General features: G+C 40.2%; 1 protein-coding gene across 1 annotated transcript; it reads right to left on the bottom strand.

The window, feature by feature from the left end:
* Positions 1-1,208: 1,208 nt before the first annotated feature.
* On the bottom strand, positions 1,209-27,026 carry PTGER4 (prostaglandin E receptor 4). Its single transcript, XM_072416634.1, has 2 exons — positions 25,625-27,026; positions 1,209-5,098 (listed from the first exon to the last, which is right to left on the bottom strand). The coding sequence occupies exons 1-2, from the start codon at positions 26,447-26,449 to the stop codon at positions 4,502-4,504; spliced, it is 1,422 nt and encodes a 473-aa protein (XP_072272735.1). The 5' UTR covers positions 26,450-27,026; the 3' UTR covers positions 1,209-4,501.
* Between the last annotated feature and the right edge of the window lie 366 nt (positions 27,027-27,392).

The following is a 27,392-nucleotide window of genomic DNA, read 5'->3' as shown; positions in this document are numbered from 1 at the left end:
CTGCTCCCTGTCCTAAAAGAAGGAATTAACTCTTTGTTTTGTGGATTTGTGATGGCATGCCAGGACACATCTTTTATTGTTTTCTGCAAACTTGATTCTCACATCTTTTGTCCTGGCAAAAATAATGCTTTAGAATCAATATTAATTTTCTTCAAACAATACAAAAAAAAAAAAAAGTTTTAAGAGATGTATTCCTAAAACAAACAGAAGGATTATTGCTGAACTCCGAGTACTCTCCTGGAGGCACTCTGTCACCCACTTACTATCTGAGATGTTTTAAATGCTTTGAAATACTTTGCTAAATCTCTGGTCACATTGAGCTCCAGCTACAGAATTCCAATGGTCCTTCTTCAGGTATACAGGTCACCGTCTGGGTAATATAAACCTTGCTATCGCCTGTGACATGTTGTCATCTTTTTGAATGCTGAGATTAAATATTGTTGATCCATTTCATGGATTGGTTTTGGTGAATTTAATTTCCATAGCAAGAGTGGGGATAAGGCACAAAATGAAAAGCATTTATGTACACTTGCATGTGTGTGGGTATATAGATATCTTTGTGCACTTCAATTTCTGAGATATGTGTCATTACCATTTACCAAATATTTTAGAATATCTTATGGGGTCTGTTATTTGATTAGGATTTACTGTTTGCTTTTTGTAAAGCAGCCTCATTAGTTAAAAATAAAAGCAATATTCCCTTTATAGGTGTCTACTTAATACCTGTAAAGCTCAAGGTATATTGTTATTAGACTCCATGTTCATCAGTTACTCTGCATAATCTTTATTTTCCCTAAAGCAGTTGAGCTTCATTCTAAATATGACTGTACAGTCCAATCGGTGTGAAAAGACCCAATGATCCCAGTAGTTCACACAGATCTGGTCTGCATTCCCTCTCCTCTTCTTTTCTGTACTTATCATGTGAAGACACATGATGAGGAGTGTGGTTGTTACTCAGCTCTGCCAGCGCAGAGCACTATAGTTTTAGGGGTGGCAACAGCATCTCCAGTGAGAGTAAAATGGCATTTTAAAGCATGCCCAAGCAAAAATCAGGGTAGAAAGGACTATACAAAGATAAAAAGATGAGACTTTTCTAAGTAACATTAAAAACCTTTGGAATTCTAAGATATCAATAGGTAATTATATCCAGATACTTTTTATTATTAAACATCAATTTTCTGTTGTACAAAATATACATACACAAATGATTCATCAATATAATTTTATTGTATTTCCCCGCTCTCCCCTGAAGCCCCCAAAGAACAAAGAAACTGTCAATACAATGGTTTACAAATACAGATTTAAACTGCAATTACAATAAAGCAAGTCACATGGCCACAGACAGAACATGCTTGCTTGATGGAATTCCCTTAGTACATCCTGTACAAGATTTAATAAACACGCCAACAAAAAACCAGTAAGTGCTCCGTTCAGCTAAATGATTAGTGAAGATGAGGAGACATTTGTTCCACCATGTACATTCATCTATTATTAAATTAAATTTCTGTATACCTGTAATGTGTAAACTGGTATATAAAGAGGGTTTTCTCTGGAAATTAGAACCCATCCAACCCTTTTAGGTGTTTATATTGTATATGAAAACTGATGAGTGAGGATGAGACGGCCACATTGAGTGCTGAAATATATTTCTAAATGCAGCCTGTGACTTCTGGATTGGGACTATTTACAACCAACAGGCTTATTTATTAAAGCATTGCAAACAGACCATGTGCAAATGGCAGGAATCAATAATAACCAATGAGATTGCAGGTGTATGTTTCTGGAATGGAATGGCCAGCTTTTCCTGGACTACATGTCCCATGCCTCTTTGTGCTGTTTGTAGAGCAGATGTGTGCATCAGCAAGGACTTGTGATCCTGCATTTGTACTGTGCTTCTAGTCCATAAAGGAGACACTCCCCATGGTGTTCTTGTAATGTTCCGGTGAATAGAACAAACTACTTCTAGATATACAATGACTTGGACAAATGAGAACCTTCTAAGACATCCTAGGGCAACCTTCTTCAAACTTTGTAACATTGAGGAACCATTAAAATAAATTTCAGGTCCTTGGGGAACCCCTTCTATTATCTCTAGAGATATAGCTCAAAGTACATTCACCTGGTGCTCAATAGGAAGAACGCCTCTTACTATGCTGGCCATTGAGAAGAATGTCACCCTTACAGATAGCCAAAAAGATCATTGGTGGTAGTTATACCAAGTGGCTCATGGCTCAAGGAACTCCTAACAACCTCTGGAGGAACCCTAGCGGTCCACGGAACCCTGGTTGAGAAACTCTATCCTGGGGTGACAATGCTGCTTTTGCATAGACAAGTTGTCCCCAAGGACAAGCAGTTGACTTGGATTTATAGTTACAAAACTATGGTTCAAAAGGCTCATTTAGGTATATTTGATTTTCTGTAGAAAGCAGTTATCCAAAGCAACCCATCATATTCAACTTTTCTTTTATCCAAAGCAACCCATCAAATTCAAGGTAGCTCTATTCCAAAATTTGTTATTAGCTGTAAAGTTTGGCATTGATGTTTGCATTGCTTTATCAAATAAACCAGTTTGTGTCCACTTCCTTGTAGACTGAAAGAATATCTTTTAATAAATGTTGGCCCAGCAGCCAAGGTGCCTATGTGCCCAACAAAATGTCTCCTCTGTTGGATTCTTGGTGTGCTTCAGGGTAGTACTTTGTATTATAAGCCTATAAAATATTATAACAGCATCTTAATTCTTTCACAATATGAAAATTATTAAAGAAAAACAGTTTGATCACTATTTTGCACAAATTTTGTGGTCACACCTTTGTACATAAAATGTAGAAATAAGCCAGTAATCATCGCCTTTGTGGATTTTTTCAAATGCACCAACAACAATTGGTATGCTCCTTTGTGTATATGAATACAAACAATATATTTTTAAAAGCTTCAAGTACATAATTTTACTTAATTCATTGCATTTCTCCATTTGCTGGAATGTCCTGTCTGCTTCAAGCCGAGACTTTACAGCAATGGAGATGATGAATGGAGATGGAGGGACAAATACAATGAAAGTAAAAACACGTGCTTGTAACATTAATGCACCCCAAGGAGTGTACCCAATGTTTTTGGTATATAGGTGGGGAAAACATTGAATTTGGTGTCTGAGAATGTTGCATTTTGTTGTATTTGTTTTCCTGCTTAAAAAGAATAAATGATCCACCATAATGTGACGCTCTTAAACTTTCAAAACCATGGATTTCCATAACGTGAGGTTGTGGTTTATGCACCCTATACTGGTGAATTTTTGGTGTAAGGTCCCTTTTTTTCTACCTCAAAAATGTTAGGTTTATTATGTTGTTCAAGCAGGGGTTGGAGACCCAGTTCGTCTGCAACTAAGAAACATGTACAGGTCTTGTCCAGGTTTTGTACAGATCATATCCCACCCCCAATCTGCAAAAAAGCCCATCCCTCTTCATTTAATGTTCAACTGAACTGTCAATGTTTCCTTTTTTATTTTTATTTTTGAGTTCATATGTAAAAAAAAAAAGTTCATGTAAAAACCCAGCAAGGACTTCTAGTCCTTCTACTATAACCCTTCTCAGAATAGTCAGTGGGTCAAACATCTAGTAAGAGCAAGACAGATCAGCACTGAGAAGGTCAATTTGATGGAATTATAATAAAGGTAATATTCGTAGGTGGAAGGAGTTTTTTTTAAGTTACATTAGATTGAATGGTCAAAAAAATATACAACATTCATGTTTGAAAGCCTATGGTTGGCCTTTATTTTCAACTAGCTTTACTCTTAGTGCCTATGGAAGGAACAATTGAAAACCCTATTACAGTGTTGACGTGCACCAATTCTTCAACTGGCCATAATTGTCAATGCATATGTCAATAATAAGTGTCAATTTAGTGCAAAACTGTATTACAACATTAAGACAAAAGCTCCCTGGCAATATTTTCAGAAAAAAAGAGAAGATATTGCCTCTTAGCTCCTTACTTTTACACATTTAAAACTAGATACCTTCTCACAGAGAAGACAATAAATACGCTAAAGATCTCATATACACACAGATATAGTCATCCAATAAAATTCACATTATTTAAAGCTTAGCTAGACACGTCGACATTCATCATCTGTCGGACAAATTTGATTTGTCAAGGAAAAAGTGTTTGGGGTGAAAAGGGGGAGTCGTATAGATCTTCTATCCCTCAAAAAGCAGACAACTCCCAAATAGAAGTTGCCTTTTTTAGTCTTCAAAAGTGCCAGTAAAATTTAGAAAAAAATTCAGAAAGAGAACACACAGAAGTGATGTTTTCATTGAACAGTTTTCTTCCACTGCATGCTCCATGCTTTCAACAACCTTTAGAAGGGTTTATTCTCGAGTACAACCTCATGAAAGGTTCGAGTTCTTGTGACATGACTACGTCCCTGTAAGTAGCATATCGTGTTCATGATGACAGCTAATAGCACGTTTACTAAAAGCTTCTTGTGCAACTGTAGTACCCAAAGTCACTATATACACTTTTCTGATACATTTAACGTTTCATCGGGAAAAGTGACATGAAGCGGATTGTCCTTAGGCGAGTTGCCGTTGTGAGTGACCCTTGCGGGCTGAGTCTCATTTACAAGCAGTACCTGCTCAGAATCAGGACCCTGAGATGAAACTGACTGATCAGAGCCACGTAACGTCCTATCTGGAGCCCCAGGAAGATTAACAGCCATGGTGGCTCCTGGTAAGACGGTGCTGCTTCTAAAGCTACCGTCACTCAGTTCAAGAGGGTATAGTAAAGTCTGCGATGTTGAGCTAACTTCTCGCAACTCCCTGGAAACAAAGGAAGGTGAATGGCTAGATAAGACCGAAGAAGCCCTCCTGCCGTCTGTGCAGTTGAAACTTCCCGCAGAGCGCGGTCGCCTACCACCACCGATCCTACAAAACAGACATTTGATTTTCTCGATCACTTTGCTCAAGACAGTTTTCCGAAGTAGGATATAAATCCATGGATCCAAGATGGGGTTCACAGAGGCAATACGGATGGCTTTCAGATCTAAATTGCTGGATACATCTGTTTCTACAGGTGGCTGGTAGAGCTGGTTGATGAAAATTCGCACCTACAAAAGAGAGAAGAGTGACACCAGTTAATTTTTAAGCTGAGTGGTAATGATAAAAAAAAACAAGTCTTAAATTGTTAGAAATAGAAAGGAATTTGGACGAACAACTAAGATAATATGCACGTGCTTTATATTTGCTTATGAGGTGTGAAGCGCCATTATCTCCGGTGCAAAAACAATCCACCTATATATCTACAACACAGCAAAGCCCAAGATTCCTATGGAATGTAGAAATTGAATTTTATTGCTGCTTTAAACTTTATGATATTGACTGGCATTATCCATGACCATCTGCTTGGCTGACTTTATATGCTATAGACCAAACAAAATGTTTATCCCGGTGGGCTGAAACAATATCACCTTTTTCAACCTAAATGGAATTCTGTCTGTAATCTAAATATAGATGAATGGAAAGGGCTCTAGGCATGTCTTTTAAGAAATACCAGACAGGGATTTATGTTCCAATCAGAGTGGAAATTAAATTTGTGGCTAAATCTAGCTGAAAAAGAGCTTTGTGTATCTGAAAACAGTGGAAGAAGTGAATTACGTAATTTAAAATGCTAAAGAGCACCTGTTGTCTGCATACAATGGGTCTGACTTTAAAACTTACTAGGACTGGAGAAGACAGACTCTCACGGGAGAACCCTTCGTGATCCAGCAAAACTGGAATGGATCTGATCCAGGATTCAAAACATTTGCAAAAACACTCCATTCCATTGACATCCTTTCCAGATTTGTTGGATAACCCAGGTTCCTCCACGATAGTCTATCTTCTCCAGTCTTTGTGATATTTAATAAATTGGGCCTGATGGAAGGGGAGATGCATGGAAGATGCATTCTTCCGGTTTAATTGTCAAACCATGTATATCGTCAAGAGCGTGTTTTCAGTCCCTTGTGGTACAGCATGCCATTTAAGAATAAAACATATTGGGTAAGGCTTTAGTAAAGGATACAATAAGGGTGCACAAACATCCAACACCTGCATTGGACACAAACCTAGGTGGACAAAGTCACTTTATCAGGTGACTTGCATGCATAGGTCATTCAGACCCATTCATGAAAGTGTTACAACCCTGCACCTTTCACAAAAAAAAAAACATCACAGATTTGAAGTATCATATGATATTTCATTTCAGGTGGCTGTGCTCCACTGGTGGCCTTGCTGGTACATTTGAATTATAGTGGTTTTAAAAATTTGGCAAATGTGCTCCTGTATAAACCCCTACCTCTTTCTAAAACACTTCTAGCATGTTCACGTTTTATGGTAAATGCAAAACGTTGCTTTTTAATAAATATATGGGTCAAATGAAGGGATATGTTCTTGACACCATGTCCAAATGGGAGACATTGGTTGGTGAGTACTACTGAGGTCACAATTTAGAGTTGTCTCTAGTCAACCTTTAGTACTCTTAAAATTTCTGCCACTATTTCATCTACTCCTAATTATTAGTTAACTATAAGTTGCTCAATAGATCTCAATTTCTCCTTGGCGAAACACGTCAGTTTCTGGGATTTACTCCTTCTCTACAAACGTTTTTCAGTACGATATCCCTATATGGACTGTATCAAAACTTATATTACCAAGGAAAACCTTGTATAGAACCTAGTTTCATGCAAGCTCCACAAAGATTGTTCTGGCAGTGAGACTTGAATTTAATATACCTGTACTACTATTGGTATTAGTTTATTTTCTGTTTGTAAATATTTTGCACTACAAATACATAACCTGCATAAAAAACACCCTTCTGCTACATTCCTATTAAGGGGTTGGCAACCTTACCCTTATTTTCACTACTTCATTACTGGAAGATGCAGTGTCTTTCCTTTATAATCATCCATTCTACCTAAATCCTAATTTCAGTAGAGTAGACAGAAAGTTTATGATGAAAACTTTAAAGAATACTTGAGTCCCAGCAAAGATTTTATCTACACCCCATGACTGATCATCAACCTTGGCAAAACACTGTTTAAGTATTTTCTAACAATGCATTTCTATTATAGACTTATGAAATCATCCGGCTTGACCCGTTCTCCTTAACATGCCCAAAAATGCAGCTTTTCCAGGATATTTGTCTCACTGTAATAGGTGATGTTAATCCTTTCCAAGTGTGGCAAGCTGAAACAAATCACACGGAGCTGCCGCCAGCGGAATACAATTGTCCTATATGTAGCACCGTCCTTAACACAGCTTTATAACCAGGTTTTATAGATTTGACCTTATATAATCTCTAAGAAGAGTACAAGGTTTATGGAACCATAAAATAAAGTGTGTTAGGGGTTGTTTGTTCTACCAGTACACTAAATAAATATTTAAACCCATTTAATAGATTTTTAGGATATTCTTTTTGCTTGCAAACAGTGGAGTTATGCCTTGTGGAGGATCTGGCTGTTTCTTATAGCCTAAGAAATCCCTTTTGTCTAACACAGGATTATATAAGTTATGCTTTTATTATATTTCTATATTGTTATTGTAGAGTTAGCACCTGAAATTGATCTGCCATCAGCCTTTTTTTAGCAGACTAGTTGAGCGAGAAGCAGCACTGGCAGACAGTCAGTTGTACAGTTCTCCTTCATTGTCCAATCACGTTCTGGGGAAGGACAGGGTCTAGTTGTATCTCCTGAAAAATCAGGTCTCTGTTTTGGTTTTCTGTTTGGCAATGCTGTTGAAATCATAGGAATAACTGGAAAAGAATACGACTCGTCTGTGTATTTAGCATGTCATGTGCTACTCTGACCAATAGGTGGTGCTTCCTACAAACCAGTTTCCAGCCACAACTTGAACAATGCAATACTGATATTTGATGAAAGTGTGAATGATAAGGGCTGCTGTAGGTGAGCCAGGCTGCTGCACACTTCGCAGTGCAATGTATTCCTTTGGCAAACAAAACTTATATCAGTTATCACACTCCACCCATTCCAATAATGTTTGAATCTAGATAACAGCCTTACCCAACTTCTGAAGCTTTGCAGACTTCATTATATTATATATGCTTCCTTATTAATTCTTTGTTGTTGTTGTGGAGTTTTTTCTGCTGTAAAAGTGGGAAGTTTGGTAAAAAAGGATTACCGTCTTCAGAAAAATGAGAGCAAGGTTCTGGTTATATTGGATCATTTTCTGCACATGAATGGTATGGAGTTTTGCAGAATTCCTCATATACCAGATACTCTTTACCACTCCACATCCTTAAAATTCCATTAGGTAACTAAAGATCACAGATCACCAGATTGCCTGCTGACTTCAAGGGATGTCTGATGACCTGTGATGATCCCATTAGGAGTGATGGTGTGGACATTTCCTGAGTACAACCCGTCTGCACCAAACCCCAGAGTCCCCAGAGACCATGTGCCTGGGGCTGTAATGCTAGGTATGCAAAGAGCAATCTTTTCTTGATTCTGACCATCAACTTAAATTGATCCATGATTGATCACATTCAATGCACATATTATATTTAAACAGAATGGCCACCATAACAAAAAACATTTCCAATTAATGCAATGGTTAACCAATCACCTAAAAAAACTGCCTGACCAATCAATCCTTCATTGGTGTTTGTACAAATAGGGATCATAAATATTCCAAATATGATAATTTTCCTCATTCTACATAGTTGTAGATTATTATTATTACACAGTACTTATATGGTGCTATCATATTATGGAGCATTGCACAAAGTCCATAGTTGTCCCTCAAAGAATCTCACAATCCCTACAATAGCCATATGTCTTTTTAATACAGTCTAAGGTCAATTTTGAGGGGGGTAGCCAATTACCTAACTGCATGTTTTTGGGAGGAAACCCACAGAGAAACTGCAAACTCCATGCAGATAGTGTCCTGGTTGAAATTCGAACTTGGGACCCAGTGCTGCAAAGGCCGGAGTGCTAACCACTGAGCCACTGTGCTGCCCAATTTACAAGATAGGGGTGTAATGTCCTTCCTTTAATGACTGCATCTACTTTTTTTTTCTTGGTGACATGGGAGCTTTACTAGACTAAATACTAGATGTACAATAACATTTTATTATTAAGATTAGATCTACAGCGGAGATATTGTGTATCTCGGAATTGCTAATGATTAATCACTTTGGCTGGATCCACACCTGTGTGCTTGTGGCAATGCGTGTTATCACAATGCTCATTGCGGTTTTGTATACGTGTATTGTCATGCATTGCCATTCATTTTTATTGGCACCCTAATGCCTATATAGAGGGTTATTTTATAGAGGTTAATCTCATATTCATTGAAACATCTTCCAGATCCGTGTGTTTCAATGGCAGTAATTGCTTCTGCACCATGGAATGTTTTAGTAAATGTTGGATTGTCTGTACCCCCTTAGAGTTAAATAAACACACCCCATGAATGTTCTTCTGTAATCACCCAAAAACAGCCGGATGGTTACTGAAAAGTGCTGGATGGTGCGCCCAGTTAAAAGAGGCTGGGGGGAACACTGAAGTACTTTTATATACTTTGCTGCTTTTAAAAGTTTGTTTGAATTTTGTTTTATTAGGGCTTTTTTATAGTAATGCAGATGCAGCATTGGGCAGCATGATGGCTCAGTGTTTAGCGCTCTGGCCTTTGCAGCGCTGGATTCTTGGTTCGAATCTCGGCCAGGCCACTATCTTCATGAAGTTTGCAGATTCTCTCTATGTCTGTGTGTGTTTCCTCACACGTTCCAAAAACATACAGTTAAGGTAATTGGCCCCCCCCCCCCAAAAAAAAATCATTCTATTGCTATACACTAAGCGGCCCTCCTCACTTGGGGAAATGTCCTAATGGCACAACAATCTTTTCCCCAAACAGTTTCCATGCTGGTGAGAATCACGCTGATCTGTAGAAATCGTTCGAGACTAAAAACCATCAGGGAGCCAATGACGGCCACCATTGTCATTTGACTCGAATGCGTCTCCTCCTGTCCTGCACTTGGCGCCTCTGGGCATTTAGCATTTCACATGAGATATTTGGTAAGGAAATATAGATTTACAAAGACAGCAGATGAAGAAATTAGGATAGCAGACACATCGCAGACAAATGGAATTATCCTCCCAGATGCCAGGGATGCATTTCCAGATCACGCTCTAAATTCAGGAAATATAGATTTCTGGTTTTCACTGTCATTAAATGCATATTTAGAAAGTCCACAGTGACATCAGACTCAACCGGCAGATTTCAGTTCCACCTGTGCAGTCATGTCATAGGAATTCCATGTTCCTCATTGCAGGGTTAAAGTGTACCTGTCATACATAGAGATTAAGGCAATTTAAACTAACCAATCACTAGTAATATTTTTGCATTTGCAATCTATTTTCAGGCAAAATATTGATGGAAGGAAGTTGTTTTTTTGTTCTTCATCCTATGGAAGACAGCTGTACTGTAAGCAAAACAATTATAGCTGGGCCAGCTATGGAGAAAAGAGGAGCAGAATGATTTTCTTCAAGCACAGGTGTTGTCTTCCTAACAGGAGGACCTACCTTGGAGTGCAGGCTGTTCCTTACAGACCCGAGGGAATTACTTTATTAAACAGCTGCAGAATATTAACACTGCTCTGTCTCATCTTCCTCTGAAGAAGCCCAACTGGGCGAAACGTGTCAGGATCTAAGACATTTACTTTTTTTATTATTTACTTCTATTTTGCATTACTCAATACTTCTGTATAACACTGTTTGTAAGTATTGGAACATACCATTGTTAACATACCATGTCTAAATGATCCAATGCCAAATAACCCCTTAACTCTCTGAACCCCCTTGAGGGAAATAAATTCTTCTGTAATAAATTGTAATATATTGATCAAAGAAAAGATTCAAAGAAAATCACGTGATATATGCCTAGTATTAGGTTGCACTCGATAATGGGGGATTGCACTGAACGTATTGCCTATTTTGCATGAACTGCTTTGTAATACCTGAAGAAGGGATCTCTCCCCCTGAAACGTGTTGGCTTTTTATGTCAAACTCAGATAAAAAAATTCTCTTTACAAGGAAGAGATCATATTATTTTTCTGCTAAGCTGCTTTATGTTTATTTGCTGTTTGTCTTACTCCAGGAGGAGATTTACACCTGCAGAGTAATGAAAGGGTCAGAGACAGCAACAAAAATGTGTTTTGATAGGATTTGAACCTGCCATACTTTTTTTCCTGGTGACCCCATATTTTATAAATTCCCTGTCTTAGTGTCAGTGGAACAAGGTGAGCTTGGTTTTAATAAAACCAGATTTACATTCCAGTGATGATAATCATTGCAAATATCTATAGGACGTTTACATAATTAGCAGTTCCTTAAAGGTCATTCTTTTCTAAACATGACACACTCTGCACCTTATTCTCTAATAATACTAATTACAGGGACAAGTCTATGACATCCTGCCATGCAAAGCCCACATTTATCCTGGAAGGTTTATCTCTGTATGTCCAGCACGGGTCACCTATTTGTCCATCAGTGCCTGGGGGTCACTCATCTATCTGGTTTAACATGTAACTATTTTATCAGGAGGATCTCTGATTGTACAGAAGAAAGCAGAAATATGTGTTTAGGTATTACAGTGTGTTTTGTCTGTTCCTGATGACTGAGTGGCTTTTATGAACCAAACACAGACCTGTAATTATGTTATCTACAAGCTAGCAGAGGGGCAGCATGAGCTTTCTGTGATATGCCTGTGTTCAGTATAAGAAAACTGACTTGCATCGGCTTTATTCACTCTATAAAGCTATGTACACATGCTAGATAATCCCCACCCAATATGAATGATCCTGATGGTCTTAAGCTACCTACACCCGTCCAATGGTTCTCGCTCAGGGCCAATATCGCACGAGAATCTGGCAAGTGTACAGCGCCTGTCGTCCGTTATCCGAGCAACCGTTCAATGATGAACGACAAACCATTGTAATAGAAGTGAATGCTCTCTATAGAGCAGAACGGTGCTGTATGTACAGCAACCGTTCATGCATCGTGCAGTGCCTAGTCTTTGGAAAGGATTGTGAAAGATCCAATGTGTGTGTGCAGTGGCTTCCTGACACCTTGGCGGATCACCAAGTCACCAAGTGGGGTTGATCACTTCTAAATCTTATACACGCAGTGGGGTGCCTCCTGCTCGTGATTATTGTCACCCAAGCATGATCATCTACCATGTTTACAGCAGTCCCCCAATGTCATTTAGCAATCCAGTGCAGCCGATCACAGAATGCTGTCTTTTTCTTTGTAGCAGGATGCAACGGGGTGCCTCTTGCTCGTTTTCCCAATCTCCTCTCCATAACATTTCTGTATGCTCATGTCAATGGAAATAATTAAGAAACATTGTTACTAGTGATATATACACAACATCTAGCCTAATGCAGCTTATCAGATATGCAGTGCCATGCATTTTAGAGCAATGCACAGCCTCCATTAAAAATAGGGCAGTACAAAAAAGTGCGTGCAGCAGTGCAATGTAGCAACACACATTGGGCCTGATTTATTTAAGCTCTCCATGGCTGGAGAGGATACACTTTCATTTTCATCAGTGAACTTGAGAGATCAAGCAAACCTGGAATGGATCTGGTCCAGGATTCAAAACAATTGCTAGAAAATAGCAAATGACTTTTAGGAAATCCATTCCAGGTTTGCTGAATCACCCAGCTCCACTGATGAAAGTGTATCCTCTCCAGCCTTGGAGAGCTTTAATAAAGCAATGCCATTTTGAGAACATCAGATGTTTTGTAATGTCTGAAAATCCTAAACAGCAGACAATGACGGCACATAGTGTGGCAGAAGTCTGGCTCTCCTCCAATCATGCATATGAAATATTGGATAATAATTATAAAGATTTAAGCTCCCTATAGACATCAGATAGATGTCAGATTTCTGATGCTGGAATCAATTTTTCCTGATTGTTTCCAATGTCAGGAGAATGAACAAGCTCTGTACACACAGCAGAATTCTGAGATGGGAGGGGGAGGTTGAACAAGTGGCAGCCCGCTTTGTTGTCCTCCATGGGTGCAGTCGGCCAGGATGGATTGATGAACAACACAGCACACGCTGTACACATGTCAAAAATAAAATAAAATGCCGCAGGTCTTTTTGACAAAGAAGAGAATTGGTAATCTATGTACACACACCAGATGTTTGTCACCCGAACGGTTGTGCTCGTCTCGTGCGACAATCATTGGGCATGTGTACGTTGCTTTTTCATTCTTTTCTTTCTTTAAAAAAAACCCCAACATATCTGACTTTTAGGTCTTTGGGCATCAATAAATTAAAATGTGACACAATATAGCGTCCCTTTTAATAAAACTCAGCATTGGCAGCCAAGGGGCAAACATATCACCACGCCAGCTGCGCTGCTCTTAGAGAACAAGTGCGATGTTTCACCGCTGTCCAAAGATATTCATGGGAGAAAAAGTCATACCAGAGCAGTTTGGCACCCGCCTGTGCCACGCTGTGATCTGTTTAATTCCAGATATTCATTGAAAGAAATGTTAAACTTTCCCTTGAGGCGTCCAAGGCTGAGTGCAGACACCAACCCATAAATTGTTCCCCAGCAATGTTTGATTACAGAATATTTCTTCTGGGTAGGAGCAATCATACTTACCGCGGTGACACACAAACAAATTGACACAGCTGTCACAGCTGGCGGCCTGCGTGTGTGCAGGTAAACACAACGCTAATGACATGGACAAGTCCTATCGAAATACAATGCTGGCGTCCAGCTATTGCGCTTGTATTAATCACAAATTGGTATACAAAAGGTTCAGCCACTTATCACCTGAGTTAATATTTGCAGGAGAAGTCACAGAGCAATCAGCCTGTACACAATCTACAGGTGACTTTTTATTAGGGGAATCAATACAGGATTTCTTTTTAATATCAAGATTATGAAATTTCCTGAACAACATTCATTTGAAAGGAGTGCAAAGTAGGAATCGTAACCACTGAGCCACCCGCCCTGTAATTGATGCAAACCAGATTCTATCAGCGCGATGTGCCAGCAGTAGCCACACAACTATGTCTGGATAATAGCAGTGTGGTCACAATTGTGGTCAACCTCTTTCCAAAATGTACTTCCCTTGCAGCTAATGGGGAATTTACTTGTACTGAACCTTGTACAGATCCCACTGCATAGTCACTGTTCCCTACAGGAGCTGTAAATTGTGGCCTAATGATTAAATGTCGGCACTTCAAGGTGCTCTAATGACTTTATAGCTGCTATTTCCCACTGTTGAGATTTCTTTTCCGTTGTCATAGTGCTTCAATATTTTTATACTCCTAATTCCATTGCTAAAAAGGACTAACGAGACCCAACATTTGGTTTCTACAACAGCCAGGACTGCGATGAAGAAATATTATATTGTTGTAATTAGTAAGAATGTTTTGGCTGCAATGACATTTCAGGGTTGAAGTGTTGCTTTGATTCGTAATACTTTGCGTAGTTGATAATGGAACTGCACCATTGCCAGAAGACTGCTGGCTTTTAGTATTTTTTGTCAGTGCAGAACATGTTATTTTATTTTGTTTTTAAAGTGAACCTGTCTCTGTAAATTTAGGGTCTATCTCGGCACTATCTGCATGGAGTCTGCAGGTTCTTCCTGTGTTTGTGTGGGTTTCCTCACGGCACTCTGGTTTCCTCCCACATCCCAAAAACATGCAGTTAGGTTATTTAGCTACACCCCCAAAAATGTACCTCAGACTGTATTAAAGATATATGACATTAGGTTGGGAGCCTCTTTGAGAGACAGCTAGTGATATGTCTATAGATTTTGTACAGCGCTCCGTAATATGATGGCGCTATATAAATACTGTGTAATAATAATAATAATATTGCTGATCTCCTAGTTCTGGTTGTCTGGCTGTGGTTGGCTGCAACTAAATATGCAGAAAGGATAATCAAAGCCAGGACTGAGCTGCATTCTTGTTGTGCCACTGAATATCAGTGAGTCAAAATAACAGCTGCGTTCCTTTTAATGGATAACAACACCCAACTTTACCCCCTGACCCAACCTAACCTGCCCTCCCCCTCCACAAATTCCTACTTGAGCTATATACACACACACAAATGCATCCGATGATTTTGCTCATATCAGGTAAAAATCTTCTCATGGCAGGAGAGCACAGCAGGGTGCCACTTGCTCATTCCGTCCCCTTCTCCTCTCCATTTACAAAAGATCATTCCCATCTGTATGGGGCTTTACCTGGATCCCAAGGTCCATGGGCCTGCTGTTTTCAGTCCTGGGTCTGTCTGTGCATTATGGGCCTGGGCTCATCTTCAGCCATAGGACCCACAAAAGTCTATAGGACTGTACTGCAGTACAGTAGCAACCAGATTTGTGGTTATAGATCAGATCGAACGGCATAACTACGGCTCTTCAAATCACAGGAAGTATGAATTTGTGGAAGGGAAGGATGCATTAGGTTAAGAAAGGGAATATCAGTAATGCACAGATCTTTTAAAAGCCCCTATGTCGATAGGGTTTTATATCTGGGATATGTTTATTTCCCTAGGGGTTGAACTTGATGGACTCATGTCTTTTTTCAACCTGGCCTACTATGTAACAACTGAGGTATGCAAAAGTTTTACAGTTCATCTTCCAAGAAAAGCAGCAACATCTTGATTTCGAAAAGCCTGAGAAAGACCCTTAGTCTCTGCAGAGGTTTGACGTGCCCCTTCAGGGTCAAAGCCAGAGATCTCCAATCGGTAGAGAGTCATTTTTTCACCACTACATATCTCCCATCCTATTGTGTGTTAAATTCCCCCACCTACTAGATTGTAAGCTCTTCGGGGCAGGGTCCTCTCCTCCTGTGTCACTGTCTGTATTAGTCTGTCATTTGCAACCCCTATTTAATGTACAGCGCTGCGTAATATGTTGGTGCTATATAAATCCTGTTTATTAATAATAATATTAATAATAATAATAATAATAGAAGAATAGACCTGATATGATAGTATTAGTAATGATGCAAAATACTGAATCAATGCCCAGGTACAACATATGTCTTATAACTGATCATACACATACACATTTGAGGTCAATGATTCAACAAGTAGTTATGAGAGGATTGGTGAAGGAACAATCCCTGCTAATTCTAGGCAGCTTTAAATGCTTAGACCTCAATACAGACAGAAGGAAACGCTGGCCATGGGGTGTTTTTCTATCACTAGAGCTTCGGTTGACATACAAAGTAGAGAAGACGGCCAGCCAATGCATTTGGCACGAGGCTGAGACTTACTTCAAAATCATTCATCTTCCTTGTATTTCGGTGTAACCACACAACATACATTCCACTAGAGCTAAGAAAGAGAAAAATATTGCGGCCCTGGCACGGAACTGTGTGGAGGAAGAAGGAAGTCAGAATAATGGAATCCTCCGACAGCTGAAACATTGTGATACGTATGAATGAAGGCATTGAGGCTGTCATGTTTGTACATTCTTGAAGGAAGAGATAAATGATGGTAAATATGTGCCAAGGCCAAATCTGTTATCTAATAATAACTGATGTCATCTAACAGGGAAATAATGTGAGCTCCTGGAAAGATTTGTATTGTAGCATGTTAAAAAAATGAATGTGTCATCTCAATATAGATTCTTGTAGGTGACTTAAGCTAGGTACACACTTCCAATAATTATCGTTAGAAAACGAACGATTATGACCGATTCAACGATTATGCATGATTATATTTGAAGGATCGTATTGTGCACAATTCTGTACATACTGTAACGATACCATTGTTCAACGATAATCCACCAATAGTATACACACACTAGATACAATCGTTTGAACGATGCAGGGAGTGACATGTAAAGGAGAAAGTGTATTGCAGATACATGCACTAAACGATCATCGGCCAATCAGATCCGCCGTGACGGTCGTTCATTTCCAACGACAATCCTCGTTCATCGGCATCATTGGTCACTTTTTCTGTGAACGATTTTTGGCCTATCGGTCGTTCGATTCCAATGATAATTATTGGAAGTGTGTATGCAGCTTACCAGTGAATCTAAAATCATGGGGGAGGCACGGTTGGCTTAGTGGATAGCGCTCTAGCTTTTCCAGCACTGGGGTTCCAGGTTTGAATCTCGAAAAGGACACTATCTGCAAGGAGCTTGTGTGTTCTCCCCGTGTTGACTTGGGTTTCCTCCCATATCCCAATTGGCTTCCCCCAAAATTGGCCTTTATTGGTAATGACCATGGGGAAGGATTCGACTGAGCCCCTCTGAAGGAAAGTTATTGATATGGCTAAAGACTTGAGTATTTAGTAAACATTGTATAGTCCATGCCTAGCATAAAGCTAGCCAATCAGAAATCAAATTTAATTCAATTGGTTTTAAATTTGATTGGCTTATTAGGTATGAAAGTTGACTGTCCATGGAAAATCAATTAATTGTACCACTGCACACTGTAAATCAACAGGAAGTTAAACAGAACTTTATCAAGGGGTTTCAAAGCCCCATCTGATACTTGTGTGATCCTAGGAACTTTGCTGACCTGACTGATTAAAGGTGTTACAATTCTACACTGAATATCGCTTTAAAATATTCAAAATTAGAAATAAAAAATTGATTTACAGCTGATTCAATAAAATGAGCAAATGTACTGGTTGATAGAATGATAAAATTGACTCGGGTTCCTAAATGAAGAGAGATCCAGGGCAAGTAAAAATGTTCCATGTGTATCCCTATTTAATGTACAGCGCTGCGTAATATGTTGGCGCTATATAAATCCTGTTTAATAATAATAATAATAATAATAATAATCTTTGCTGAAAGGTAAATAACACTGAACAGTCTCTATTATTTTGGAATTGATACAACCCGGTCAGGTTTCCTGGTATTTCTATTTAGAAAGTTCATTTTCCTTGCTCTGACCTGTCAGCTCCAATTAGCACAATCCCAAAGTCGCCTACACCTCCCCTGATCTGATCTGTGCAAGGAGCGCCGTCATTGTCAATTATGTTGGCAAACTGGCAGAACAGGGAAGTCGATTCTGCAATCACATTAGCTGAACAGGCTGCTGCTGCTGTTTACCAACCGGAGGAGCCAGTTTGGCTGTTTTGAGGGCAACTGAATGATTACACAAATCACCGGCTCTTCGCAAGCCACGACTCGTCTCTGAGACTTGTTATGAAACCTGATGCAGATGTCACTGTTTCATGGACAATTTACTCTATACAAAATAATCAAATTTGTAAACAATACATATATATATCCATTTAGTTGGGTTGGTATTACAATAAAAAGAAGGGTAAGTGTTAGGAATAAAAAAAGGGTTAGTATTAATCTCATCACAATCACAAATCATTTTGTGTGATGCTTCCCCCAGCTCCTAGATTGTAAGCTCCTCTGCGCAGGGACCTCTCCTCCTCCTGTGTCACTGTCTGTATTTGTCATTTGCAACCCCTATGTATAGCACTGCGTAATATGTTGGCACTATATAAATCCTTTTTAATAATAATAAGATTAGGGTTATGGGAATAGTTATTGGTATATTGCGGATTAGTGTTAGGGGGTGGGTGTTGGTGTTAGATTTGCAGGAAAGGGTAATGGAAGGGTAAGGGTTATTGTTATAGAGAAGGATAAATAATTAGTGTTTAATTAAAGGAAGATATAATGTTATGGTTAAAGGTTATAAATTTAGTATTAGATCTACAGTCAAAGTTAGTATTAGGATTGTAGGGAGGGATGATATAAAGGTTTAGTAAGTATGTACACACTTGCAAAAATTTCCTCTGTTAATAATTGTTGGTGATCAATTCTAGCGGAATGAACGAACATTATACAGACATTACTGTTTGTTCTATATAGAAGAGACGGGAAGTCATCCCGCTGCATCCTCCCCAAAGGAAACAGAAGCCATTGTTAATAGCCAATCATTCAGGTAAACAGTTGGAAAGCTGGGTGATGTCTGGGGACAGCTGTACAAATGCTTGATTTTCACCCAAGTCTAATATTATTATTATTATTATTAATAATAATAATAATTATAAATAGGATTTATATAGCGCCAACATATTACGCAGCGCTGTACATTAAAAAGGTTGCAAATGATAGACCGATACAGACAATGACACAAGAGGAGGATAGGACCCTGCCCCAAAGAGCTTACACCCAAGGCTATTTGGGTGTAAGCTCTTTGGGTATGAATGGGTATGAATTTTTGTTTTGTATAGTGAAAATCCGGAGTCTGTACACAGATTTAACATGGGAGGTGTAATTGCAGGGAGGAATGTTAGGGTTAAAGAAAGAGATCATATTCTGGGGTTATGGGCAGGGTTAGTGGAAAGGGTTCCAGGGAAGGGTTAAATTATTAAACCAAGAACTCTCTGTGTTAAAACAACCAGCAGCAATCATCTGGCTGTATGTGTAGACAACTGTACAGAATTCTAGATAAATGCCATAAAAAATAAAAACAAATTTATTCTGAGAACAAATCCATTATAAGAGTGCACCCATTTCAAAAACTTTACAGTCATCAGAAAACTTTTTACACAGTGATTGGCATTTATGAGATCTCTCTGAGAAGAAATGATACGATTAGAGTTGTGTAAAGCTTCATGCACCCCCTGTGCTCAGCAATGCCAACCCTGGTCCGGAAACATTATACTGAACCCATAGCCCTGAACACACAAGCACATAAGTGATATATTTGTTTTGCACTGTGATATGTTAAATGCTTATATCATTTGATAATAAAATGCCATCTTTCTCCCTGGCCGGTCTTTAGGTGAGCTGAATTTCCTGCACCCAACAATCTGTACAAAGCTAAACGATTATCCTTTGGTGATTTGGTTAACCAAAAAAATGTTCAAAATTCATTCTGATGTAATTTGTCATGGTGAGTGTAATCCTTACCACCCGGCCTGCATTTCTCAGATTAGTCACCCCTGACTATAAAAACCAAGCTGAGCTCTTTAAATGTGACTTTACCCAGAAAGAAGTGCTGCCTAAAGAGCGGGTCATTGCCTGTCATTATGAAAGTGAAAACATTATTCCAACCCTCATGTTTTAGAAAGGCCCAGCTGCAAAATCGTTTACATGACTCACTTCTGGGATTGTTTCCCCCTGCTGCATGTTGTGGTTCCATCCGCCGGTCCTTATGTCACTATTGTGTCCCTGCAGGTCAGCGGATGGAACCATGGAATGCAGAGGGGGGGTCAGGCATTTGCTGGTGAAAGTGTCTAATATTGGAGATTTATCAGCAAAACAGTGCAAAGGTCAGCAATGTGGAAAGCAGCTTTCAATGTATTAACCCTTCACAGCCTGAGCTTTTTTCATACCTGCATTTGAAATTACAGACTTGAATCCTATACAAGATGCTCTTTTATGTTTTCAGGGTTTAGCTTTTAGGAGATCCGTTCTCTTATTCCAGTCCAAACAATACTGATATATACAGAGTTTTAGCAAACTGGCATATTTATATATTATATATATATATATATATATTATATATTATATATAATTATTATTATATATAATATAGTTAATCTACCTGTAATAGGCAGTATGCTGTTATAAATGAGCCACATATGGAGTACAGAGCGGTTTTTAGAACTTTAGTGCACAGGTCACGACTTGATGACCGGTTCTGGAGCTGCTGAGCTAAGCAGATTTTCGAGAACCCAGCATATTAAATAATCCTCAGGTATTCTCATCTGTTTTTAGCAAATTCTAATGAGATTACACCATAACTAATAAATAAAACCAGAAGTCTGAAATGTGCTCAGCTAGTCCTAGTGCAGCATTCTGCTTGGACGGGCGCTGCCAGTGACGTCTGTAGGTATCTGGTGTGAATTGTAGCATTGGTGAGAATTTATGATGATCAAACAAACCAGGTGGCTGTCAACAGGAACTGAACATACCCAGGCAAACAGAACTGCAGCCATTACCTGGGGACGTTCCAGGAGCCAATATATACTGGTCTGCCCTTTGCAGTAGGCTACAGAATTGAGTTATTGTCATGGGAAGGTTAAATATTGTGGCCCTCCAGCTGTACGGTGACCCCCTCTCAAGCCATGCTGGGACTTATAGTTCCACAATAAGCAGATACCTTGCTATTTCTAGAGCCTGAGAAAGTTGTCAAATCAAATTTGTAACTATAATATCAAAAATCACTCAGTGCTGTGCAATGTATGGCTTCCTAGGTAATCTGTGCTAAGATGGGACTTGTAGTGCAACAATGGAAAGACAGAATCTGATCATTGCTGGCAGTGACCACACCAGAGCACGGGAATAATAACTATACCTGGTGCACATAGGACTTTAGGCTTAATCCACTTAGTTTGTTATTTGTCATAAAGTAGATTATTTGCAGCAATGACACCCAATAAGAGAGTTAACAATCTCCTGAATATAATATTTGCTATGGGGTTATAGTCTAATAAATTGGGTTATAGGGTGTAGGTTGTATACAAGTACAGAACGTGACAACGTACTACTCCCCCATCATATAAACCATCATTAATGTTACATTGTTACAATACAAATACTTCTGATTACAGAATGACTTCACATACAAAGATGCAATCCATTTATTTGCAACTTTTTGAAAATGATTTTTAATTTGAATGTTCCAAACTTAGGAACACAAAATGCCAAGTCCAATGCCCCAATGTCTGTGCCTGCAAAACAGCTGCCATCTATATATTGAAAGATTGGGGCTTGATCTATAGCAGGGGTGTCATACTCCAACACACAGAGGGCCAAACATAAAAACATAGACCAAGTCGCGGGCCAGACTTGAAATTTACTGAAAAAACAATTAATCTCAATAAGAAGAAACAAGAATGCGAGAAGAACATGCAGTAATATGCAGTGGATTGATCTAAATTATTTTCTTTATTATCATTACTGCATGCTCTTCTCATGTGTTCTTGTTTCTTCTTATTGAGATTAATTGTTTTACTTTGCCAGAGAATGCAATGTGAACCAAATGAATTGCTGCATTCTCCGGCACAGTAAAACAATTAATAAAGCAATAGCTCTATGATAATTCCTGATTATTGAGCTTACCTGTCAGTATAAACTCTGCGGGGTCCACGTATAGGCTGCTGTTCTATAGACGCGGGTACAATTCCGCTACAACAATTCCCCGCATCACTTGCGCTTATAAAATAGGGGGCCACGCATAGGCAGAGAGGCCGCTGGTCTTGTGACACAAGTCTTGCCGGGAATTGTAGTAGTGGCATTATACTTGCATCTATAGAACAGCTGTTTATTGCAGTAGCCGGCGGACCAGCTGCAATTCATATTAAGATTTTTTGGGGGGGCCAAAAAAAGGACATGCCGGGCCAGATTTGGCCCGTGGGCCAGAGTTTGACACCCCTGATTTATAGGGTCAGGGTTGGTTTTACAGTTGGGCAAACGGGACATTTACCCATAATAGCTGGGGGTGCAGGGAGCTGAAATTTGAGTCCCCCACTTATTTGCCCCAATTTCCCTTACCGAGTGCCACACTATTGCTGAAGTTTTTCCATAAGACATTATAATATAAGACATTTGCATGCTGAATATGTGACAGATAGAGCTGCATGCTGGAGATGTATAAATCAGTGATAAGTGGCAACAATAACTATGTGCGAGTTCCTCATCTGCTTGCTATCCACAAGTACTAGCTAGTGGTACCATAAGGTTTAGATTGTAAGCTCTTTGGGGCAGTGTCCTCTCCTCCTCCTGTGTCACTGTCTGTATCTGTCTGTCATTTGCAACCCCTATTTAATGTACAGCGGTGAGTAATATGTTAGCACTATAAAAATACTGCTTAATACTAATAATATTAATATTAATTTAATAATAATACTACTACTAATAATAATAGTAATTGACTTATTTGGCAGAACACAGTATTATAATGCATACATTATGCACATGGGATGAATAGCGTCCCATATTTTTATTCTGCAGGATAATAATAATTAAGCAGTTACACAAACACAGCACATAAATGCTTTTCCTACAAATCAACATGCATGGTACATATAGGAAGATTGGCATTCCATGGCAAGGAGTTCCGCAGCCACAATGCCAGCATGTCCTGCTTTTGTATGCCAAGAGCTGGCATCATGAAGGTGAGCAGTGAACATGGCATGGTATTGATTGCACTCAGCGGAGGATTCATTCTTGATTACTACTCTGCACAGACAAGCCAATATAGTTGTATAGTATGGTTGTAAAAAAAGAGAACCTGTATTCACTTCTGCTGCAGCTGCAATTTTGTTTGTTCTTCCGCACAGGATTGGAGTAAGCACAAGTTAGGGTGACACTTTAGTGCTACCCCACTTCTTGGATTTTAAACACTTCTAAACATGGTCCTCTCCTTCTGTTTCATTGTCTTTGTCTGTCACTTGCAACCCCTATTAAATGTACAGCGCTGTGTAATATGTTGGCGCTATATATGATATACGGTATATACTGTGCTGTATAATAATAGTAGATCAGGTCTAGTTTTACCTCCCTTCACACTTGATTACAAGGTTGCCATATTTCTGCAATGGGCTGTGTTGATCTGTAGTTGTACTCTAGGGAAGGATAAGTAGCGAGCACATGGCATACTATTCCAATAAGTCAGCATAACCTGCACAAAGTTGGAGTTCTGCTCCCCACAGAAATCAGGAAAAACAAGCAAAGCGCACATGGCATGCAAATCCAGAAACTTAACATATAGAATCAGCATTGTTATTACAGTATGATATTGGTATAGCAGCTCATCAATGCAGTTCTGCAGCAATAAGTGCCATAACCTGCTGGGACATGTAGTTCTACCCCACATAGCAATCAGGTAAGATCATCACGGAGCACATGGCATGCTATTCCTAAAACTCATTTGATATCAGCATTGATTATATAATGTCAGTACTGAGCTCAGTGATTGGTTATCTGTACCCCTCTCCCCAGCAACAAGTGCCATCCTGCTCTGTCATACTCTGCTGGGACATGTAGTTCTACTCATTTGTAGCAATACGGTCAGGAAACACATGGCATGCTATTCCAGAAACAATACTGGATTTACATTGACATTAATTAGCATTGTCCTGGAGAATCTTTGGCTACAGCATTGTACTTTGCTCTAAAACTGCTGGGACTTGTAGTTCTACCCACAGATAAGCCAATCAGAGAACACGTAATGCTATTGATAAATAGAATATTTTAGAACACATAAACAGGAAATACAAATGTCAGTTTCAGTATTGAAATTAATAATTCAGTGGTGGGTAAGCTTGGCTTCCTAGATGTACTGCAGCTACAACTGCCACCTGGCATGCTGGGCACTGTAGTTCTACAGCTACAGTAGTCATCTTCCATTGCATGCTGAGCTCTCTGATTCTATAGAAAGAGAAGCGGTTCTCTCTTCCCCTGGCATGCTGGGCACTCTAGTTCTACATTACATTAGCTACCTAAATATTGCAGAACATGTTGGGCTTTCTACTTTTATGTTACCTAGAAAGTTTTAAACTTTCTAAAAACTAGAAAGTCTTTCTATAGCTAACTACTCCACACTGACATGCTGGACTTTCTAGTCCTGACAATAGGCAATCTTCCTTCCCCAGGCATATTGGGTTCTATAGAGCACATCTACAATAACTATTCTCCATTCCCCTGGCACACTGGGCTCTATAGTCCCATAATCATCACCCCCTTCCTGTGGCATGCTGGGCTCTTTAGTTCTCCATCTACAATAGCCTCCATGTCATTGCATAACATGCTGGAATTTTTAGTTCTACAGAATAAGTAGTTGCCTTCTTTTTGTTGGCATGCTGGGTTTTCTAGTCCTGCAGCTACAATAGCCAAAACCCTTTTCCTTGGCATATTGGGTTCTTCAGATCAGCAACTATATTATCCATTCTGCCTTCCCCTGGCATGCTGGGCTATCTAGTTCAAAAACTACAACAACTTTCTAGTTATACTTCTACAATAACAACATTTTCTATCCATCACTTGCTGGGCTTTCTAGTTCTACAGAAACAATTGCCACCCAAGTTCTTTAGTCCCACATCTACAATGCCCATTCCTATTTACACTGGCATGCTGGGCTCTCTGGTTCTGCAGCTACAACAGCCACTTACCCTTGCCCTGGTATACTGGGTTCTCTTGTCTCACATCCACAATATCCATACTTCCTTCCCCTGCCATGCTGGGCTCTTTAGTTCCACACCTACTAGATTGTAAGCTCTTCAGGGCAGGCTCCTCTCCTCCTGTGTCACTGTCTATATTAGTTTGTCATTTGCAACCCCTGTAGTATGTACAGCGCTGCGTAATATGTTGGCGCTACAAAAATCCTGTTTATTATTATTATTATTAATAATAATAATAATAATCTACAACAGCCACCCTTCTTTACCCTGGCATGTTGGGCTCTTTAGTCCCACATTTACAATATTCACTCTTCCTTCCCCTGCCATGCTGGGCTCTCTAGTCCCACATCCACAATCTCCAAACTTTTTTCCCCTGGCACGCTGGGCTCTGTAGTTCTGCAGCTACAATATCCACTCCCCCTTCCCCTGGCCCGCTGGGCTCCCCAATGCCACCCCCGCCCCCGCGCAGCCTAGTGGCCGCAGTTCCTGGCACTCACCACTAGAGGGATGGAGCAGATCAGCACCACCACGGAGGTTCCGATCAGCACGATGACCATCTGGATCTCCGCCCCGGCCATCCTGCGGAAGCTCCGCCGCCGCCTGAAGTCCGATATTCGGGTGTCGGTGCCCAGGGAGGTCCGGCGGACGAATTGTCGGTGCATTCTGATGAGGGCCACACAGACCAGGACATTGCAGAGCACGGTGACCAGGATGAGGAAGGAGCTGAAGCCGGCATACATGTAGGAATAGGCGGCATAGGTGGACACGTTGGTCCTCCAGTCCAGGAAGCACCAGGTCCAGGGGTACTGCAGGGCACTCTTCCCCAGACCCATACTGGGCATGGCACAGAACAGGACATTGGAGGCATAGATGGCACACAGGGTGAGCCCTGCCAGCTTCTTGTCCACATAGTGATTATAGAAGTAGGCATGATTGATGGCCAGGTAGCGCTCAATGGACATGGCACAGATAATACTCAGCCCGGACAGCCCGAAGAATAACAGGATGAATGAGCTGTATTCACACAAAGCCTCCCCGCCCGGCCATTTGTTCTGCAGGTAAGTGGCGATAGTGACCGGGCTCACCAGGCAGGTGCCCAGCAGATCGGTCAGTGCCAAGCCGCACACCAACGTGTAGAAAGTGGTCTCCTTCTGCTCCTTGCGGGACTTACACAGCACGATGATAGCGATCAGATTCCCCACCACCCCAAAGATGAACATCACAGCCGGGATGGTCGGGGGTCTGCCCACCACTAGGGCGGTGCTGTTCAGGCTGCTGATGTTCAGAGGGGCAGACATGGTGCTACTGTTAGTGATCAGCATCAGATCCAGCAGCTTGGCATCATCCACAGGGCAAGGACAGGATTCTGCACACTCCCAGGTAAGAGCTGTCTTCTTTTTATTCCTGCTGATGGGTGATCAGGTAATCTGCACAGGTGAGATCAGACTGGCAAAGGTGATTTCAGGAGTTCCTAGACTGGCACCAAAACTTCAGCAGCTTTGCAGCCTGGCACAGGTGAGAAAGGGAGATCAGGAGTCATAGACTGGAACAGGTGAGATCAGGAGTGACACAGGTAAGATTAGGAATTCCAAGGCTGGCACAGATTAGATGACCAGGACTTGCACAGGTGTGAAGATTAATAGATCAGAACTTCCAGACTGGCACAGGTAAGTAGATCAGAACTTCCAGACTGGCACAGGTAAGTAGATGAGAAGTTCCAAGTCACAGGTGAACAGATCAGGGCTCCCTAGACTGGTAGCATGGCATGATGTAGCTGGTAGGCAGATCTGCACAGACAAGCTCTGAGTCTCCTCATGATATTTGGGATCCTGTAGGCTGTCAGTGGTGCTCAGGTCCTCCTTGCTGTCAGTGCTGACACTTCTGAGCTTGTGCACTAAGTTTCCTCTGGTGAAGTTTCTGTGAAGGGGTGAGGTTTGCTTTGCTCTCCTCCCCTGTCCTGGTCTGATTGGTGCTGCTGATGTCAGTGATGAGGTTTTCATGTGGGCAGACAGAGCTCTGCTGTCATACACAAGGCTTCACATTGCTCCTGGGGGCAGTATGAGCTGTGCAGATTGGTGGCAGTGTCTCTTCTCTTTATACAAACACTCATATTTATGCTTGCAGCCTCAACCTCTGCTTAGGAGAGTGACAAAACTTTTCTCTTTTTAAAGGGGAACTAATTTAAACTTGTTTTTCAAAAGCCGAATGATACAATTGTTATACAAAATGATACAAAAAACAGCAACAAAAGAAATTGAAACACAA

The sequence above is a fragment of the Pyxicephalus adspersus genome, chromosome 6 (assembly GCF_032062135.1).
Source record: "Pyxicephalus adspersus chromosome 6, UCB_Pads_2.0, whole genome shotgun sequence".
Taxonomy (NCBI): domain Eukaryota; kingdom Metazoa; phylum Chordata; class Amphibia; order Anura; family Pyxicephalidae; genus Pyxicephalus; species Pyxicephalus adspersus.
The sequence above is the reverse complement of the archived record's forward strand: the minus strand, read 5'-3'. Positions and strand labels throughout refer to the sequence as shown.